The sequence below is a fragment of the Colossoma macropomum genome, unplaced genomic scaffold, assembly GCF_904425465.1.
Source record: "Colossoma macropomum unplaced genomic scaffold, Colossoma_macropomum, whole genome shotgun sequence".
Lineage (NCBI taxonomy): Eukaryota > Metazoa > Chordata > Actinopteri > Characiformes > Serrasalmidae > Colossoma > Colossoma macropomum.
Window position 1 is genome coordinate 17,049,903 of NW_023494796.1, and position 22,243 is coordinate 17,072,145.

A 22,243-nucleotide genomic window follows, 5' to 3' on the forward strand; every position below is an offset into this window, starting at 1 on the left:
GGCGATTAGCAAGACACACTCAATAAAGGAGTGGTTCTGCAGGTGGGGACCACAGACCACTTCTCAGTACCTATGCTTTCTGGCTGATGTTTTGGTCACTTTTGAATGTTGGTGGTGCTTTCACACTCGTGGTAGCATGAGATGAACTCTACAACCCACACAAGTGGCTCAGGTAGTGCAGCTCATCCAGAATGGCACATCAATGCGAGCTGTGGCAAGAAGGTTTGCTGTGTCTGTCAGTGTAGTGTCCAGAGCCTGGAGGCACTACCAGGAGACAGGCCAGTACACCAGGAGACGTGGAGGAGGCCGTAGAAGGGCAACAACTCAGCAGCAGGACCGCTACCTCCGCCTTTGTGCAAGGAGGAACAGGAGGAGCACTGCCAGAGCCCTGCAAAATGATCTCCAGCAGGCCACAAATGTGCATGTGTCTGCACAAACGGTTAGAAGCCGACTCCATGAGGATGGTATGAGGGCCCGACGTCCACAGATGGGGGTTGTGCTCACAGCCCAACACCGTGCAGGACGCTTGGCATTTGCCAGAGAACACCAGGATTGGCAAATTCGCCACTGGCGCCCTGTGCTCTTCACAGATGAAAGCAGGTTCACACTGAGCACGTGACAGATGTGACAGAGTCTGGAGACGTCGTGGAGAGCGATCTGCTGCCTGCAACATCCTTCAGCATGACCGGTTTGGCAGTGGGTCAGTAATGGTGTGGGGTGGCATTTCTTTGGAGGGCCGCGCAGCCCCCATGTGCTCGCCAGAGGTAGCCTGACTGCCATTAGGTACCGAAATGAGATCCTCAGACCCCTTGTGAGACCATATGCTGGTGCGGTTGGCCCTGGGTTCCTCCTAATGCAGGACAATGCTAGACCTCATGTGGCTATAGTGTGTCAGCAGTTCCTGCAAGATGAAGGCATTGAAGCTATGGACTGGCCCGCCCGTTCCCCAGACCTGAATCTGATTGAGCACATCTGGGACATGTCTCGCTCCATCCACCAACGTCACTTTGCACCACAGACTGTCCAGGAGTTGGCGGATGCTTTAGTCCAGGTCTGAGAGGAGATCCCTCAGGAGACCATCCGCCACCTCATCAGGAGCATGCCCAGGCGTTGTAGGGAGGTCATACAGGCACGTGGAGGCCACACACAATACTGAGCCTCATTTTGACTTGTTTTAAGAACATTACATCAAAGTTGGATCAGCCTGTAGTGTGTTTTTCCACTTTAATTTTGTGTGTGACTCCAAATCCAGGCCTCCATTGGTTAATAAATTTGATTTCCATTGATGATTTTTGTGTGATTTTGTTGTCAGCACATTCAACTTTGAACAGAACAAAGTATTCAATGAGAATATTTCATTCATTCAGATCTAGGATGTGTTATTTGAGTGTTCCCTTTATTTTTTTGAGCAGTGTAGTACCTGCTCTGTGAGGGTCCATGGGGGTCCTGACCACTGAAGCACAGGGTAAAAGGAGGCTAACAAAGTATGCAGAGAAACAGATGGACTACAGCAAACATGCTTTTGCTGATCGACTCCATCTGAATGAGAAAACTGTATAAATGTGTTTTTCATTTTCTGAACCAAAACGGTGTGGAAAGCACTACAGGACAAACATATGTATGAGTGCCAACACAGCACAGAATGTGTCTTCATATAACTGCAGTATGCACCTACAACGTGTCTGAAATCAACAGTTGATTCATTTGGACTGCAGCTTATCAACTGCTCACTCAATGACATGGACCACATGCGCATATTACTGCCACATCACATTTTGCTCCACATCTTCTCACATATGCACATGTTCTGAGGGTTTAATTATCATTCTATTGGTTTTTTCAGCACATGTTGGAAGCCTGTGCCTTCATCTGACCACATTGTCTGTCATCATTGTTAACAGAAGTTTCTCGACAACTTGTCTTTTGAGACCCTACTGTTAATTTATGCCTGGTTTTAAATGGTGGAAGAACATTCTTGCAAAACTGATCCCTGCAAGCTGCTTAAACTTTAGTACATCAAGCAGAATATGTAAAATTAATAAATTGAACTTTGAGGCCCATGCACCAATTTCAAGCATAACAAATTTGCAGAACGCTTCAGATTTGCACCTGATAATGGTGCAAAAGGCTGAGTATATCAGGCCCTTAGTACTAAAAAGAAAGATATTTATTCACATAAGCATTAAAACCTGGGTTCTACCACAGTGTCTGCATCAACAAATGTTCCTTGAAATGTGCACTCTGCCAGAGAAATATCGTCATCATTTCTGCTTCAGAGACACCACACCTACATGAAGCATAGAATAAGCTTGCGGGATTTACCACATTCCAATTGTAGAAACCTACAATGCAACAGTGCGACAGGCTTTTCTAGGTAATGTACCATCCCATTGAGGCCAGACTTTCCCAGTGAGTCACTCAAAACAGAAGCATTCTAGGCAAAATGTTGGCATCCGATTGGTTGTCCTGCCTTACCTTTCGCTCCTCCCCTGTATTAGGATTGATCAGTCCAGCAGCGGCCATGTAAGTCGTACCGATGGTTTTAATTTTTTCAATTACGTTGAACTTGGGCTTGCTGAGGAGCTAAAGAGAAGAGGAAATGTATAAATCAGCCGAAGGAAGGAAAATTGAAACTGTGGCAAACCAAACAGGCTTTTCTTGGTGTCCTGAACTATTATTACTTTTCATTATCTGTGCTTACCTCGTCAAAGTCTGTGATGATTTCGTTGAGAAATCGTAGACACTCCAGGCCGTCTCCATTTACACTACTCTCAGTGTAGAAATCCTTAAACTCTGGCACTGAAGCAAACATCACACATACACTCTCGCACGACTGGCTGTACAGGTCCTGAAGAAGACACACACATATGCTCACTAGCACACTTTGCAATTTTGTCACTGACTGATTTAAATTACACTCAGTAGCCACTTTATTGGATATGCCTACACTGTAGGTTCACCTGTCCAACTACAGAGCCTATGTGTGTTCGCTGCCTTCTAGCCATTCGCTTGTGGCCAGTTTGCTGGCCAGATGTTATTTGCAGGTATAAAAACATGTGGCCAATACGGATATGAGCTGAAAATATAGTCCAGACTCTAATTATTTGGGTAGTGGATCATTTTCAAGACCACACTGAAAAATTGTGCATGACACCAAGTGCAGTTATACACCTTTATGGGTGTTGCTCATAAGTTGGCTGTTCAGTGGAAGTACAAAGTAGGAGTTTCTAAAGACCCCTTCACACTTAAAAACTTACATACTTTTCAAGACCAGAAAATTCCAATACAGGTTTGTACAACAAGACCAGTGGTGGACGAAGTACACAAATCATGTACTTGAGTTAAAGTAGAGATACCCAAGGTAAAATATTACTCCAGTAAAAGTAGAAGTCCTCCCTTTAGACCTCCACTTGAGTAAAAGTACAAAAGTATTTGCCTTCAAATGTACTATCAAAAGTAAATGTACTGAAAGATTAAATATGACTTTAATGTCCTATTACCATTTTTATCAACTCATTAACTCATTTTAGGTGAAAATACTCTACTGTCACTCTTAGTTGACCAATCTTTTAATAGAATGTCATGAATTAGTCTGACGCTGATGTCTATTAAAATTATCATAAGCACAAAACACAAAATAACTTTTTGCAATCAAGCAAAGTTTCAGTTTAAGATTCATTTGCAATTTAGTTACAAGTTTAAGTTTAATAAAAACTTGCTTTAAACACAGGTTCACAAATTAGTTTTCCTTTTCGCATCTGTAGGTCTCTGTACATAAACATAAACTAGCAAAAAAATGTACTATAACATGAAATAGTGTTTGTATAAATTCAGAAAAAAGAAACATGCCAGTCACAACTGCATATGTGTACATATTTCTATATTGTGGTCTATTTACACAAAGTTAAGTTAGTTCCATCATTTATGTTGGCATGGGCACTCCCACAATTATACGCTGCTGCACTGAAGTTGAACTGTACGACAGCGTTTTAGGGCCACTGTTAATAAAAATAAAAATAGTAGACTTCAAGAATAAAGGTGTAATATTTTGAGAAAAAAAGTTGTAGAATTATGACATTAAAGTGGCATTAATACCAGAAAAGGTCGCAATATTGTGGCCAAAGGGTTTGCAAAGGGAAGGCAGCACCTCCCCGTGTTAAAATGAGGGGCGTTGAAGAGTTGGTGGAGTTATACTTTCATATCGATTTCACCAATAGAGAAATACTCCCCGTCTCTCCTGACACATCAGCACCAGCCTGTTATTAGAAGGCGGACTCGGAGGAAACTGTCTGTCTGTTTTGTTGAAGGAGAAACGCAGGCAGGGTCATCTACACGGGTATCAGCGGCTACATCTCTGTGTCATTCAAAGAGGGCATGAAGTTTCACAGACAATGAGAATGATAATCAAAATGATCGATCCACAAGGAGACAGGAGTGAGTGGAACTCTGGCTTGCACTGGAACCATATGCTTGCACTGGGAAGGTTATGTCCAACAGGTCAAAACAAGCTCAAAACAAAGTGCATGCTGTACCCTGATTGGTGTGCTTGCTTAACGCTACTTTCGTTTTGACTTTGAAAAATGTGACGTTTTTATACACACATAAGCCAAAAGGAACGACAGATTTGCAAAATGTAGTGGATTAAAAAGTAAAATATTTGACTTTGAAATGTGGTGGAGTGAAAGTAAAAAGTCATCCAAAATGGAAATACTTCAGTACAGATACACAAAAAAAGTACTGAAGTACAGTAACGAATTACATTTACTTCGTTACTGTCCACCACTGAACAAGACTACATTTTAAGTTTAGGCTAAACCATAGAGCTTAGTCTGGTTGCAGTGAGTTCAGTGTTGTATTCCAGCTGTGCGCCGCACAGGTCATGCCACATAAAACATTCACTAAAACAGCGTTGTGGAAACAAATTGCTTTGTGAGCCATGTCCAGTAGATTAGTTGTGCAGTTTGAAACTAAACTCATGGAGAGATGAGGAATTGCTATGGCTGGTGCCAGGTGGGAAGCTCTAGCGCAGAGACTGCCACAACTGCATCCGCAATATGACTGCTAGATGTGTCTCATGTTGCACAGTATACAGTGGCCAACTCTACTCTATACACACTAATACTTTTTTGGTACTACTTCAAATTAAGACTTTTGTCTACTTTAAATTAAGATCATTGTACATTGTTCATAAATGGTTTAAAATGAGTTTATTTATTAGTGTTAATTTGATCATAACGCCTTAAAAATCATTAATAAGCATTTGTAACCCATGAATAAAAACAGCAACACTGACCTGTTGCTTGCCAATTAGTGAGCCCACATTCATCTACACTGTAAAAGCTCAGATGCTGCTGGTTACAGATCTTACTTTGTCTTCTCTATCAGTCAGCATTAAACCTGTCAGCTTCATCATATATTCATCACTCATTACATATGGCAGCTCACTGTTGCACTTTTTATTTATGTACTATATCTGCTTATTAATGTTTTTTAATGTGTTTATGACCAAAATAATCATTAATAAATTAAATTTCAAATCACTGAAAACCTCTTATAAGGGTAGTCTTATTTTACGTTTTTTTCTTTTTTAAAATTAGTTTCAAGTCAGAAATGTTTGTGTTAATTTTAGTGAGATTTTGTCTATGACTTGCGCTAATACTTAACCCCTTCATGTTTAATTCCTGGGTACAAGTGGATGTGTAAAAGTGACTTAATAAATTGGAAGAACGCGGTGTAATCACATTGTTTAGTGTGGGTGTGTGTGTCAGTACTGGTACTATACTACCTGATTGCGGATGTCTTTGCCGATGAAGAAGTTAGTTACGTGGATAGGGAGGAGATTTTGGAGGAGGAGCCTGTTGACATTGTCTGTCGTCTCCATCTCTTCACGCTCTTTCTGGAAACATTTCTTGAGAAAGAACTCCACACGACAAGCCAACTCATCCTACACACACACACACACACACAGCTTATATTCAGGATTCTTGTTGATAATAATATTTATTTGTTTGTTTGTTTGTTTGTTTGTTTATTATACACTCACACAAACACACACCCTTACCTGTCGTGCAAGAATTAGAGAAGTCAGATAGAAAATAATAAGCCAAATCCCTGCCATGATCTTGGGCTCCTTCAGAACTCCGGGTCTAATACAAAGACAAACAACCAATAAATATCACTTTTATAGACTGTAGCTTTTTTGTCAAATGTGATGTTAACAGAGCAATAATAGTGTCTACTGTATTACTGTACTTTAGGGGCTCTATTGATGTAGTTTTCATATTAATTTACATCTCACTGTATCTGATGTTTGCGTATGTATGCATTTTTCCAGTTATCTTTTTATTGTTATTATGTTTTTACAGGATAAGTTTGCTGCAGGTAGCAGTAGGAGTGTGCACATGTGTGCTGTAGTGTTTAGAGGATGATCATCTAATAAAATAATTAATACAGCCATATTCAAAGTGCACCTCAGAAATAGTTCTAGCAAAGACTCTTGCTGATGCCCTATAGGCTAACCACTGGTTTTATAAATGCTTTAAAAAATAATTTCTTGTTTCTGGTACTCAATCTACCAAACGATTGACAAATGTGGTTACTAACTCAAGTAAAACAATCTGTGCTGACAGTTTATATGAATCCTGGTTGTGTTTTTGTCAAAAGACAAAGTACCATCAGCTGGGAGATTGCGGCTATATCAGCCAATCGATATATCATCAGACCTTATTATGTAGAGTTTATGTGTGTTATGTTTTCTTACTTGCTATAGTTTGGATACAGTTGCCGTACAAGGCAGTCGGAGCGGGGGGCGTAAACGCCAAGGAAAAGTGCGAGGTAGACCACCACAGCCAGAGTGAGGAGGAAGAGTTTAACGGAGAGGCACACTCGCACAAACACTACCACCCCCAGCATCGCCACTAAGCAGCAGTACAGGTAATACTGCACACACAGGAGAGAAAAAAGACCATCAGTGTAGGTTCATTTAAGAAATATCCGTGTAGTATTATAAATTATGTAGTATACAATATATCATTTGTAAATAGGATAGCACTGATCAAGGCTCTTTATGGCTGATTCTGATTACTTAACCGCTGTGTGGGCTAAATGAACATATTAGCACATGCCCAGTACTTTCTGTCAGCCAAAGTTGCAATAAAAAAAACATTATTTGCTATTTATTTATTTGTTGTCATGTTAAATCTGTGAACAGAAATTCAGTTTCCTAATTAAATAAGGCAAATCAAATAAAGAGCTACATTTAAAATGAGAGGCAACAATTTAGCACAAAGTTATGCATAACTGAGCCCTTGCAATGACAGATAGTATATGTGACACTTTTTTGTCAAAATCATAAGAGCATGGTATGGCATTGTTTAATGCCCTGTATTCAAAATACCGGGGTCAATAAAATGTAAATAAAGCACAGTTTGGCTTTTTATTCTAAACAGTTGTGCAACATAAAAAAGTGATTACTGATAATCTAAATAAAGGGTTGAATGGTTAATATATGTTTTTTCAAAGGAGGATTTAATTATGCTACCCACAGTTTGGTGCACAGTTGTACGCAAAAGACTGAATACCCCTTGACAAATTACATCAGAAAGCAAACTCAAACATGGCATTTTCTGTTAATTTTAGTGCACATTTTCTATTTATTGCTGAGTTTAACATAAATTCAACAAATAAACAGTAATTGTATGTTAAATGTGCTGAAGTGTTTTCTGTAGAGGACTTATTTTCACCTAGATAATCAACAAAATGTCATTTAATCAGGGATCAGGATCCTGCCTGCTAACCTAGCCATAGGCTAATAAATACAATATAATACACTTGGTACACTAATATAATACTTCATTAGTGTACCTCAATGTGATAGAGCTGAAGTATGTCAATAGCTAGGTAGCTACCTTGCTAACTTTAGCTTTTAGCTATTAGTTCTCCTCATCTGATGAGATATTTCTGTAGTTCGAGTAACCCATGCTGCCCATTGTAATGATAATTTGAAGATAGTTACCAAAGTTGTATGTTTGTAATAAGTAGGCTTCCTACCAGTGATGTTAGCTTTATGGCTAACAAAAAAAAATTAACACAGACTGTGCCCTCAAAAAAAAATCCACCCAAAGCAGTTTTTCAAGAGTTCCTTCCACCTTCAAGATATGTACTCAGAAGGGGGTTTTCCTATTCTTTAAACTGGAAAATCTTGCTCGACAGTCTACTGCTGTAACACTGTGATGCAAGTAAGCATGTTTACAACAGATGTAGTGATGGTCACATTTTTTTGTTGTTTTGAAGTCCCCCTTTATAGTGTTGAACAAGCAGATTAGCAGATTAGTATTTATCTTACGGGTACAGTAAAGAGATTCAGACTGTCCAGTGCTGTGGCATTATAGGAGATGTTCAGGCAGTTATCACCTGGAATAAAAACCTGTAAAACATGAAACATGATGTTAGGGTAGTAACGGAATACATGTAACAGCATTTTGTATCAAGATACAGAAAAGCAGATTTGATAGATGCAAAATAGTATGTGTAAATGATCATAATTATCATTATTTGAATTTGTATGTAATCCAAAGGTAACAGAAAGTAATCAGATTAACATTGCTTTAACATAACAATCCCTTGGATTAGGTTATAGATTACAGTTTTTAACAGGTAATGAGTAATCTGTGCTGGAATACGTTTTTAAAGTAACCCTCCCAGGCCTGGGTGTGACACTGTCCGAGTATGTTTGCTTGTGTATGCATGTTTGTGCGTGTGTACGTGTATGGGTGTCTGTAAAGGTGTGGTTAATTAAAATGGGATATGACTCACTATGTTAAGTATGGCCATGAGTAGAGTGATGAGCAGGCAGGTGAAGACCAGCAGTAGCCTGAGCACAGCCCTGGTGGCCACTCTCTGCGACAGATTTGACACCCAGTGCACACTGACAGGAATCTTAGAGTTCCATTGCTGAAACACAATGCAGTAAACTATCTTCTTAGATTAGCATAAAAAGATTCAAGTACAGCTTGCAGAGACCTTTTGCATGTCTTACAACACAATATTTATCTGACTGTTTTATACAGTGTTGAAGGTAATGTGGTACAAAGTAATGCATTACAGTACCATTTCAGATCACCTTTGCCTGTAGTAAATTATGATTTCAATTCTGATAATTACATTATAGTAGAGGTGGGCAAAAATGTAATATTACAATATTTCAAGAAGTTTTTATGATGCACATTATGTCACCATATATATTTTTTCTGATATATGATGATAAACTAGAGCCAAATTTAAAAATACTGCAAAAGCAATGCATTGATTTGTATTCAACATTCCACATACTGAGATGCACCAAATTCAGTAACACAGGATTAAATATGCTGTCTTTGGAATCAACATGCAGTTAGGAAGTGTTTTGACATACTATTGATATCCACAGTGTTCTCAGAAAAGCATATTGTGATGTTTTGTGATGCAATTTATCACAATATTGATAAATATTGTAATATTGCCCAGCTCTACAATACAGTTACTGACTTAATAAGAATTTAATTACTTTCATTACTCATATGTCTTTAATAAAGCAATCTTAACATAGTACTATGTAAGATTTGGAATATTAAAGATGAAATCAATAAGAATGTTTGTTAAAATTGAAAGAAGTGCCATTACTGAGTCGGGAGGAAAAAACACCCTAAAATATGGTGTGCATGCATTGCTGTGAGTCGGCCTGTAAAGCCTGAAGTAATTATTTAAAAGTCTTAGGTGGCAGGTCGGATTCTGACCAAATCATACGCCTTTATGTATTAACGTCACATGCCCAGGTTAAAAAAGAATGTCCAACTCGATGTTTAGGTCTCAAATGCAAAATCAACATTATACTGATGAAGATGTGATGACAATAGTAGAAAATTTACTCACATCCTCAGAGGATTGATATACTCTTTCAACGTGCTCGCAAATGTCCCATTCATCCACTCACAAAGGGGTCTGGAGCACAACCCATGTTACAAAAATGTTCTTCTACACGTTGCATGCAATTACACATTTTCACCAAAGAGGTCTCCAAAGCCCCAAATCTTACATAGTACATTTTGTGTGACGCATTTAAAACATAAGTTCCTCTATGTAGATTAGCCGTGCCGGTCCTTGTATGTAATAAAGATCCCTTGCTGAAGAAGAGAGCAGCGCAATCTCACCTATACAGATCAGACTGAATTTTCATTGAGCTCTATAAGATTTATGTTTTGTTATTAAAGACCTTATTTCGAGGCAGCTATTTTTAGGCTGTATTTACAGACTAGTTACTCGGTTTTCAAACGGCATCAGCAGCACATCCTGCTGTGTCCTGTTTAAAAGCATTGATACTGCCAGGCCCTTAAATGATGTTTACTTTAATTGGCATTTTTTTCTGAATAAAGTACAGAAAGGACCGCTGGCTTTTCCTTGTACTTTCCTATTAATAGTTTGGGTTTCAAAGAGTAGCAGAGAAGTAAAATAAAGAACAGAGAGTTTACTATTACTTGGAAGTAAAATGATCCCATGTAATGGATTACTACCCCAACACTGATTACACTTAATACAAAGATGCACAAATTCATATTAGTGTTACACATAACACATACAAACACATGTGCACAAGCAGAGGCTTCTACCTTTAAGAATCCTGTGCTGACCACCAAAAGTATCAGCAACTGCACAGGAAATGTGATGCCATAGGATACTGCCAGGGCTAGATTTCTATAATGAGAGAGATATGATAGATATAGAGATATACATTGTTCTTTAAACAGCTTTAACCAATGTATCATGGAAAACTGAGCCTTCACTTTTATTTAATGAAAGAGTTTGATATAGTATGTCCATACATTTCCTATATAAAGACTAAGTGTGGTTAACGTGTATTATTTTTGTGACGTTGCAAAAATCAATGCAGCTATATCTAGTACAGTGCTCTTAGGCACCTCCGAAAATTATATTAAAAAAGTTATTTATCTTAGAAAAACAACCTAAACAACCAAAAAAACATTAATACAATAAATAGTTATTTTATGTAGGTCAAGTTTATGATACCATTTCCAAACATCTTGTGGAAGTCAAGATAAGTGTTATTATTTATAGTTATCATATAATACCAGCTTTGGCTTAATTATGTTAAATCAGGAGTTTTCAGGTCATTTCTGTGTTCTTGTTTGGAAATTTTTGAAAACGCTGTTGGCCGAAGTTATATTTTTTAAATTAGAATATTTGGATACATGTAGGCGAGGCCTTTAAAAAGCCTGTTATAATTTTAATGTCCGTTTGTTGGCACAGTGTAGATTACTTACTTTTGTGAAGTCAGCATCTGTACCACGAACACAGAGGTGAAGATGAGCGCTAGACATGCCACAGACTGATGAATGCCATGCACCTCACTCAGGCGATACTGCAACATGCCCACATTATTGTAGCTGCTTATCATTTTTGTTCTAATTTCCTAATTATATGGATGTGTAATTAAAAAAATAGCACAGAGCTGGTGTCCCACCTCTTTCTCCGTCTTCATATCATGGAATAACAAAGTCAGCCAGTTCAGCTTCTTAGTTTTTTGCCTATCAGAACAAAAGAAGGAAAGCAATCACATTAACAGAGCTTATAAAGCTTATGAAATCTTTTCACTTCATGGACACTTTTGACTGTGTACAATGACAACTACTTGGTAAGTACTGTTTGCATAAAATAGCTCATTTGCTAATTCTTTGTGTATCTAACACTTTACGTTCACCAGAGTATCTTGGTTGCTATGAAGAGCAGATTTTGCCTAAAGAATGATTTGATATTTTTCTTTTCCAAACTAACAACAAAAGTACATATTGGCTCAAACGTGGTTTAAACGTTTTCATTTCAATTCTTGGGTGGCCCGAACCTTTAATTTCACTCTACTATGGGAGGTCAAAACTTTTAGCAAACGCCTCACAGTTACAGTCATGTGAAGAAGTAAGTACACTCGCTACATCTCTTTCCCTCTTTTTCTGCCTGCTCCCTTTTTCCTTCTTTCTATACCTCTATCTCTCTCTTTTTCTCTATCTCCCTCTCTCTGTATGCTCGTCTTTCACTCTCTTCAGTTTGCCTTCCGTCTCTCATTCTCTCCTTCTAGTTCTATCTCTCCCTCTAACTCACTCTTCCTCTTTCTCTCTTATTCTCTCTCTTTATCTGTCTCTCTTGCTATTGGTTTCTCTCTCCCTTTCTCTTTCTCCTTCCCTCTTTCCTCCTTCTCTCTCTCTCTCTCTCTCTTTCTCTCTCTCACCCTTTTTCGCTCACCCTATAGCCTGTAGAAGGTCCAACGTCTCTGTCGATCCGTTTTCAGATACTCGAGTGGGCCTAGAAAGAGAGTTGGAGAGAACGAGAGAATCAAACAGACTTACAATCACAGATAAAAGTACTGACCATAAAAGGTGGAAGTAGAATTCATTCTACCTGCTCTCAGTGTTGCCAGGGTGTGACTGATGGATTTCTAGCTGCTGTTGATTCACAAAAACAATAAAAAGTGAAACAAAAAGAAATCTGTCATGTTTTAAACACTGTTCTGCAGTTAAGTAGGTCACAATTTGTTTAATGGGAATATGAGAACAGATATTTGCAGATGTTAACAATGCCCCGTACTCCCCAGGGAATATAATGAGTAAGACTGCCACTGACCGTGGCCAGCTGTGATTGGCTGGTGGCGTTTGATTGACTGCCCGTGGCTGGGATGGAGTCTTCTGGTTGGTTGAGCTCTGAAAAAGGTTTGACGCTCTGCCAGGACTGCATATACTGTGACATCCTCACTGAAGCCCGGAGCTTTTCCCTTCCACTATTCAGAAAGTCATTCTATTCACACACATACAGAAGAGTGCAAGAGGTAGCCATTTGTCATTTCTCTTGCATCTGTCATGTCATGTCTTCTTTGACTACATTATTAAATGACTAAAGTAAACATGTAGAATTATGTAAACACAGCACTGATTCACATTGATTTACAGCATAGACTATAGCGCTGTTTGATTATAGCACAGACTATAGCACTGCATGATTATAGCAGAGACTATAGCACTATGTGATTATAGCAGAGATTATGGCACTGTATGATTATAGCATAGACTAAAGCACTGTATGACTATAGCATAGACTATAGCACTGTATGACTGCAGCATAGACTATAGTACTGCATGATTATAGCATACAGTATAGTAGTGTATGACTCTAGCATAGACTATAGCACTGTATGATTATAGCATAGACTATAGCACTATATGACAATAGCACAGGCTATAGCACTGGGTGATTATGTCAGAGACTGTAGCACCGTATGATTATAGCATAGACTATAGCACTGTATGACTGCAGCATAGACTATAGCACTGTATGAATACAGCATAAACTATAGCACTGCATGATTATAGCATAGACTATAGTAATGTGTGACTCTAGCATAGACTATAGAATTACATGACAATAGCAGAGACTATAGCACTGCATGATTATAGCAGAAACTGTAGCACTGTATGATTATGGCATAGTAGTATAGTATTGTATGACTCTAGAATAGACTATAGCACTGTTTGATTATAGCATAGACTATAGCAGAGTATGATTACTGTATAGACTATAGCACTGTATGATTACAGTATGGACTATAGCACTATATGACTACAGTATAGACTATAGCACTGTATGATTACAGTATAGACAATAGCACTGTATTACTATAGCATAGACTATAGCACTGTATGATTACAGTATAGACTATTGCACTGTATGATTACAGTATAGACTATAGCACTGTATGATTATAGCATAGACTATAGCACTGTATGATTACAGTATAGACTATTGCACTGTATGATTACAGTATAGACTATAGCACTGTATGATTATAGCATAGACTATAGCACTGTATGATTACAGTATAGACTATTGCACTGTATGATTACAGTATAGACTATAGCACTGTATGATTATAGCATAGACTATAGCACTGTATGACTATAGTAAAGACTATAGCACTGTATGACTGTAGTATAGACTATAGCACTGTATGACTGTAGTATAGACCATAGCACTGTATGATTACAATATAGACTATAGCACTGCATGACTATAGCATAGACTAAAGCACTGGATGACTACAGCATAGCCTATAGCACTGCATGACTATATTATTGACTATATTAATGTATGACTATAGCATAGACTATAGCACTATGATTACACTATTGACTATAGCACTGTATGATTACAGTATAGATTATAGCACTGCATGACTATAGCATAGACTATAGCACTGTATGATTACAGTATAGACTATAGCACTGTATGATTATAGCATATACTATAGTAATGTATGACTATAGCATAGACTATAGCACTGTATGATTACAGTATAGACTATAGCACTGTATGATTATAGCATATACTATAGTAATGTATGACTATAGCATAGACTATAGCACTGTATGATTACAGCACACATATAGCACTGTATGATTACTGTATAGACTATAGCACTGTATGATTACAGCACACATATAGCACTGTAGGATTCTGGAATAGATTAAAATACTGTATGACTATAGCATAGACTGTAGCACTGAATGAATATAACATAGACTATAGTACTGAATGACTATGGCATTCACGAGCAGGGCTGACAAACTTTGGCCCATGAGGACATTTGATTTGTCCTGACAATCACAGATCTTCTCTATAATCAATTAAAACTAATCAAAGTACCTCCCCAGGTCAAAGTAATCCAGTTTTAAAACAGCTTAAGTCATGTAAGTCAATTAAGACTCACACCTACCTTAGGTTTGTCAGCTCTGTTGTGAGGGTCGATCACTAGGAAGGTTCTCCTGCCTTGCAGAGCAGAATCCCGACTGGCCCCATTTCCCTCCTCAACTTGGTAAGCCCCACCCAGGTGTCCAAGTGTTTCTTCTGTAATGTGGACCCTCCTAAGACAAGAGTGGGGAAAATTTCATTTTAAGCTCAATAGTTCTCAATACTGAATCATAAACATGACAAATTTGTACAGTATGAATTGTTTGAGTTTAGAGATGTATATACGGTAAACGGTGACATGTTCATCAACAGTATACAGTGGATGAAAATTTGCTCATCTGAACACAAACACTAGCACAGTTCTAATGAGTTAGCTAGCTTCTTTATATGAGGCCTTGTGCATTTTTTAGTTGTGTGTCCCTCATTTGACTAGAACTGACAAACCAATGTACTGGTACTCCTCGACCAACTCACAGTTCTCATGATTCTTGTTTATTTACGATTCTCTTTGTCAGAATTGAGCTTGAATGAAATAGCCCTTTGGCTAGTCCACTAACAAGCAAATTCCAAAAGCAGTTGTGATAGAAGCATTTTTGTGAATGTTTCACCAAAAACACTTGAGACTGAAAAAAACAAGTCTAGTTCCAGATCGGGTGCTAATTTAGATGGTCACCCAGTGTGATCATGCTGGATGACCGGCATACCAGCATCTGAAACAAAACATATTATGGTTGCATCAAAACTGAATAAATTGCCGTTGTTGATTTTGATGGTAGAAATGTACTGTAGTGTCCTGCTAGTGAGAGGCTCGGAGGTGTGGCCATTCAGAGGGCCATGAGAAGAGGCTCAGGGAGGCGCATGTTCCCCGTAAAAAGGGGCTGGAAAAGCAGTCTTATATACTGTTCTCTCTGCTTCACATTGTGAGGGAATGCATTTCATAACTTAAATTCCTTCACATTCCTTCTGGGCATGCGGTTATGCCATCACCTTTAGTAAAAAGCCAGTATCTCTGAAACGTGACAAACACAGCTGATAACATCTCAGAAAGACACAACACTGCAATCTTGTGGTCTAGAATCAAAATGAATTTCCTGTGCTACAGCTAGGAAGTGCAGTGGTTTCTAGGCAAGATACAATTAGATTATCAATAGAGTCCAAGTATTAGGAGAGTTCCTTATCGATATTGTGTTGATAAATAAATTAATAATCTGTCAAACCAAAGCTGGCCATTTAGAGTCTCCTCAGCAAACTCACCCTGGTAAACCTCCAGACTCCATGCGATTGGCTAGTGTCACGTCATGTGACCAGACATCATACTGCCACTTCAGTGAGCCAATCACGCCACAAAGGACATTTCCAGAGTGCACGCCCACTCTCATACTGATGTTCACTCCTGTTGCCTCCCGGAGCTTACTGAAAGAAAGCACACGGTCAAAGATCATTAATGCCTAATCATAAAGGCAGGATGGGTACCATGGGTACAGATGAGCCAATTAGAGCTTTATCAGGCCTAAAATGTTGGTCCAAACACGAATATGACCTTACAACTTTCTCTCCAAGTTTGATCTGATGCGAACCACATCATCAAGTTCTTCAATTTCTTTCTTATCTGCATCTAAAATGGCTAAAGGAGAAGTTTCTGAGAACGCCTTAGATATGACATAACCAGTTTACATAAGGAAGAGGAAAGTCAAAAGAAAATATGTGAAAAAAAACAGAAGTTTCTAAAACTGGAGTTAAAAAATTATTAAAAGATGCAGACAAAATAAAACTCCTAACAAATCTGCAAGACCCGGTGGGCCAACAAAACTGTCACCATTAGATAAACAGCATTTAAAGCTTTCATCTTTGAAAGAGAGAAGAAAATCAAGCTCCACTCTTGTCTCAGATCTGAAAAAATCCACAGCCATCCTTCTACTGTGAGAAGACAACTCAACACTATGGGTCTGAAAGGATGTGTAGCTGACAAGAAGCCCTCACTGAGTAAAGGAAATAGAAGAAAATTTAAACTAGCACACCAAAACTGCACATCTGAAATGAGGTTATATGGACTGAGTTCTTTACTTGGATTACTTGGATCAAGAAAAGGAGAAAATGCAACCAAATTCTAAGACTGAACTTTGGAGGTGTGGAAAAATATCCCTGCAGATTTCTTTGAAAAACTGAAAGTAGGTCTCCTGAAAAGAATTACAATATGTAACTAATAGGGTGGAAACACTATATACTACATTTTTTGATATTATATTTAGTTGTTGAGGCTTCTGTGTAACTGTCTCACAAATCTATGATTTCTGCTTTTCTCCTGAATAATTTGCACTTAAAGGCTGTTTTGACTGTAAATTAAATAAATGAAAGGGTAGTTTATGACTTTTACACAGTACTGAACAAGGCAGGGGTTTCTAAAATAGCGATGTGATGTAGCCTACTTGTACTGTAGTGACTCACTTTATGGCATTGCACATATCCAGTCCCATCTGTACACAGTTGCGTGCATGATGAGGTATTGGGTCTGGAAGACCTGATACACAGTAGTAGCAGTCGCCCAGAATCTTTATACGTAAACACTCATTCTTCTGCGGAGAGAGAGAGACAGAACAGCAAAATAAACTGTCAACAGCTGCCAAACATGGGTAACTTCAATGTAGCCCAGTGCACACTGGCAAATATAATGAGACGATTCTTCACCTTGGCAATATCATCAAACCTGCCAAAGAGTTTGTTGAGGACGGCAACGAGTTCCTCAGGAGTGCAGGTGCTGGCAAGACTAGTGAAGCCCACAATGTCTGCATACAGAATGCTGCAGGGAAGATGGGCCAAATTTGTTGAGAATACATGTGTGAAACAGTTGTAACATGGCTCTCTACAGCTTACTAGATTTCAAACAATTAGTAGGAAGCTGTAAAAAAAGAAGAAGCTTTAGATCTAGAAAAGAAAACAGAGCTTGTAGATGATTATATGATAACTGAGAAAGATACAGAGCATCAAGAATTAACTTAGAATAAAATGAATATGCGCTACACCAAGTATTCAAACAGTTGTGATCAGTGTAGTTTTGAGGCATATAATTATGAATTAAATAACTAAAATGGGAAAATTTGTGTAAATAGAAAATTAAAGTATATTATCATTTCAAGCTGCACTATGTAAGATTTGGCGATTTGGAGACACCTGTGGTGGAAATATGTATTTGCAAACAACATGTGTTTGTGCGGGTGAATCTGCTAACTGCAACGAAAAATTGAAAGAGAATTTAAAGGGAACTCAGACAAAACTTGAACGAACAACATGTCTTCCGGGAATCCAAGTGAATAATCTACTGCTGCCATCATACCTTCATCAGCATCATGTTGATTTTGTGTTTGAGACCTGAACATGGAGTCGGACCTTCTTTCTGAGTCTGTGCATGTGACGTCAGTACATAAAGTCCAGCAAAATCCCACCCAACGCCTCTGTCTTTTAAATTATTTTACATTATTATTTCAGGCTTTATGGGGTGACTCACAGCAGCATGCGCACACCATATGTGAGCATGTCTATTTTCTTAGTAATGCTATGCTAATTTTTTTTTTTTAACATAAAAATCTTACACAGTGCTGCTTTAATAAATTTCATGTTATTCCTAGAAAAAATCAGGTAGAACATCTAAAACTACCTTCTGGTCTAGTTTAATTAACACCGTATGAGTTATATTGTGAAGCGAAATACATTTTTGCATTCTTGCTGCCTTTAACATTTAAGTGAACTGGATTTTCTGCCAGGCAGATTTTCTCGGTGTTTCCACATCCTTAGGAACCGTGAAATAGTTCTTTGCGGACAACTTATTTTTTCACTATTTATCTGCTGGTGCTTAAACAGTAAAAAAACATAATTTTAAATCATTATTTCTTGTTTTCATTATGATTTGAATGATTTGTTAGGTGTTATGAGTCCTATTTGATCTGTTGTTTTTTTTCTGCCTTTTTTGATAATTTCCAGATTAAGCGTTTCAGTGGCTGAAATTTCAGTGAATCTCTTATAGATCCATCAGAATTGTAAAACTGACCACCTCTGACTTTTAGTGTGTATGTGTGTGTGTGGGTCGGTGCTGTCACCTGACATCCTTGTGTTGTTTGATGTATAAGCTGTGGAAGTTTGGTGTGTTGTCAGCTCCTGTGCATGTTTCCGAAAGCCCTTTGACTACCTCCCCTTTCAGCTCCATAGCGATATAGCGCGGCAACACGGACAGGAGGAGGTGCTCCTGGGGAAGTGGGCAAGGAATAAGGATGAAAGACCAGAACATGTGTATGAAGACGTATATGTCTTTGGAGATAATAAGCATATAAAGGCAATATGCTTCAAATCTCTTTAACTCCTTAATGCAGAAACTTAACTTACCATTACTTTAAATGGGAAATTCTCCTCATTTAATTTTCAATTTTTGTTTAAGATGTAAACGAAGTCATTCAGAGTGGTTTGATTTGATATGCTCAGTTCTAGAGATACTAACTGACTGAATTGTTCACAGTGATGGTGATAAGAACCAGACCTATCACAGAAAGTTATTACATAAAATGGTTACAAATACATTGCCTGAGTTTTACTCAGGTTTTTTACAAAGTGTATGAGTTTTGACAAAGTGTATTTTTAAAATCTGTTCATGATGGGGGGGATTGTAGACCATTCTTAGCCAAAATAGTCCCCAAAGAAAACATGTTTTTCTAGTTGTATCAACATTACACAAAAAACTCACACGGCAGGTATAAGTTCACTGGTCATTTTGAATTGTAAATATGGGAAATATATTTTCACTGTATTGTAAATTTCTTTACATTTTAATAGTTGAATGCTGCAGTGGGACCCCAGTTCATGTATATTGTTTTGCTGTCCACTCTAGTTGTGTCATGCATATGTGTCATGTACATTTTTTATTCTGTTTATTTATTGTTTTGTGTTTATTGTTCTGTATATTTTGTCTGGTGTTTTTATTAAATATTCTGCGCTCCTTTTAACACTGTTCTGTATCTGCACTCTATGTAGTCCTGTGTAATGTGCTGCTGTGCAATGTATATAAGTAATATCAAAGAATGACAATATCACTTGTTCACTTGAACTTGATTGCAGACATTGCAACCCAAGATTCACATTTCCACCACAGTACAGAAATCTGAATTGGTATTTTTCTCTACAATGATTTTTCAAAATTAGTCAAGCTAAAGTGCATAGTTGACGTCTACATTGCTAGGAGCTACACTTTGGACTTTACTACCACATGCCGAGGGTGGCTGGGTGCACATTAGCGTACCTGGTCGCGTTTCAGTTTGGCTCTTTTAGAGCGGTTGCTGCTGAAGTTTTCTTTGCTTTTACGGGACTTCCTGCGTGCATGCTCAGTCAGCCAGAGGTGGAAGAACCCCACACAGTTCACACACACAAACAACACTGCATTCGCAACCAACTGAAAAAGAGACAGGAAAGGTTGATTCAGTTTGTATAATCTGCCACTATATAATTCCTCAAAGACACAGATGATAAAAAAGTGTGGTGTAGGTTTAAATCAAAGGGTCCACATAATACATTTTTCTGTATTTTATTTTCCTCCGTGATGTATACATTTGACATTCCTGTCATTTATGTACCAAAAAAAGTCATTATTACATAATTATTTTCCAAACTTCCTTTATCCCTTACGATTCAACAGACTGTTTTTTTGTTATTGTGCATTTAAGACTGATACAGCTGACTTACAGTCACAGGCAAACATTTGAGCACTCTGGTCAAATGACCTGTTCTGTTGATTTTCTAGGTGAAAATAAGTTAACACATCCTGTAACGAGAACAAACTTGTATATGATCTTTGCAAATTGTATTATAAGCATATTGTAAAAACTACAGAATGTTCCATAATGTTTGCACAGGCCATGTTTTTTCCCCTAATATGTGAAATTCAGAAAATTCAGCATTATTGTGCATTAAAATGTGCAGAAGTGTGCTCTCTATAGAGGATTTGGTAACTTATTTTAAACTTAGAAATTCAACAAAATGTCACTTGACCGGGGGTGCCCAAACTTCTGCATACAACTGTACGTAAGTGAGCTCTGTTCTGATTGGCTGTCCTGTATTGTGCCTCATTAAAAAAGCAGTCCGGGCTTAAACAATCTTTTTAGCAGTTTAACGGGGCCAGCTTAGTTTCCTTGTATGAAAACATGTTGAGTATGAAGAAAAGGAGATATTGTAACGACTGCACTATTTGTACTGGCCTCTAGAAGTTCATGAGGCATGGCCATGCTGATGGCCAGACCCGGACGATCATGGGTGGTGTGAGCCCTCCAGAAAAGAGACTTATTATAGTCGTTAATGTTGTTATTCATTGGTTTGAGGTATATATATGTGGTTATTGTGTTATGCTGTGTTAGGGGATGTGGGCTGTTAGTGTGTTTTGTGGGGGACGCAGAGTCACAGGTAGCATGAAGCCTGCGGTTAGTGGTGACCTCCCCCACGAGTTCAGCACTTTGTATGAGCCTTTCTGCCCTGGTGTTTAATAAAGAGCACTTTTCATGGTGGAATCATGGCCGCACTCATGTCATCCTCCATGCTGATGCTACAGTATTTTATTGTGATCTGAATTTAATGTATTTACCATCTTGTTTTGGGTCACATTTTTGCCTTTTTGACATTAAAACAAACAGAAAAGGGTCAGTCACAAACCTGTCAATAAAGAATGAAAATTAAATGTAAATGTAACTCATATAAATAATTTCGTATTTGCGAAGTATCACAAAACGACAGTAATAACTTCTGAGGATTAATATTGTCGTCTTGATGGGTGATATGTATTATAGAACAATTACAACAGACATTGTATAAACGCTGTAGGATGATGTATGATCCACAGAATGACAATACCAAAATAACAGTAGCAGTTTGAATATTTATAGGATGGATTTGGCCTGAACGTGAATTGTGGTGTAGGACAAAGTTATAAAAAATGCTGGACACCAGTTGTGGAAAGTGTTTTGAATGTGCTTTGAAAATGAGGCAGATGCAAGTAACTGCGTCAAGTTACAGCACTAGCAGCACATGTTCTGCAGGTGCATTGAAATTAGCAGTCTACACTCGCAAGCTTTTTATTCATAGGTATATGCGTGTGTCAGTGAGGGGGTGTTTTTCTTTTGTGGTTAGCTGGTCTGAGGTGCATTTGAATAATTTTGCATTCGACCTTTTCTGTTTTACCTCAGCATTTTCCAGTACAGTCATTTGTGTATGTGTTTTTCTTACCTGCACTGCCAGATCCCTTGTACTCGGGCTGGTGATGGACACATAGACACTGATAATGATGATGTGACACACGCTGGCTCCAATGCCGAAGATCAGTGCCCAGGAAAGACTAAGAGGCAGAATCGTGTATACTGATAGAGAGAGAAAGAGAAAGAAAGCCACCTGAGAGAGAGAGAGAGAGAGAGAGAGAGAGAGGACAAGATTAGGC

General features: G+C 38.2%; 1 protein-coding gene across 1 annotated transcript in view; it reads right to left on the bottom strand.

Moving 5' to 3' along the window:
• The window catches only part of LOC118816819 (adenylate cyclase type 4-like), a 30,396-nt gene that overhangs the window by 4,090 nt on the left and 4,063 nt on the right, over positions 1 to 22,243 (bottom strand). Inside the window, exons 4-23 of the mRNA XM_036583412.1 lie at positions 22,036 to 22,197; positions 20,066 to 20,215; positions 18,876 to 19,021; positions 17,470 to 17,581; positions 17,230 to 17,357; positions 16,039 to 16,197; positions 14,810 to 14,957; positions 12,667 to 12,837; positions 12,445 to 12,488; positions 12,289 to 12,348; positions 11,516 to 11,579; positions 11,316 to 11,413; positions 10,644 to 10,728; positions 8,815 to 8,952; positions 8,345 to 8,425; positions 6,761 to 6,939; positions 6,062 to 6,146; positions 5,786 to 5,944; positions 2,702 to 2,848; positions 2,476 to 2,583 (exon numbers count right to left, since the gene is read on the bottom strand). Coding sequence (XP_036439305.1) covers positions 2,476 to 2,583; positions 2,702 to 2,848; positions 5,786 to 5,944; positions 6,062 to 6,146; positions 6,761 to 6,939; positions 8,345 to 8,425; positions 8,815 to 8,952; positions 10,644 to 10,728; positions 11,316 to 11,413; positions 11,516 to 11,579; positions 12,289 to 12,348; positions 12,445 to 12,488; positions 12,667 to 12,837; positions 14,810 to 14,957; positions 16,039 to 16,197; positions 17,230 to 17,357; positions 17,470 to 17,581; positions 18,876 to 19,021; positions 20,066 to 20,215; positions 22,036 to 22,197 — 2,424 coding nt within the window. The remainder of the gene's footprint in view (positions 1 to 2,475; positions 2,584 to 2,701; positions 2,849 to 5,785; positions 5,945 to 6,061; positions 6,147 to 6,760; positions 6,940 to 8,344; positions 8,426 to 8,814; positions 8,953 to 10,643; positions 10,729 to 11,315; positions 11,414 to 11,515; positions 11,580 to 12,288; positions 12,349 to 12,444; positions 12,489 to 12,666; positions 12,838 to 14,809; positions 14,958 to 16,038; positions 16,198 to 17,229; positions 17,358 to 17,469; positions 17,582 to 18,875; positions 19,022 to 20,065; positions 20,216 to 22,035; positions 22,198 to 22,243) is intronic.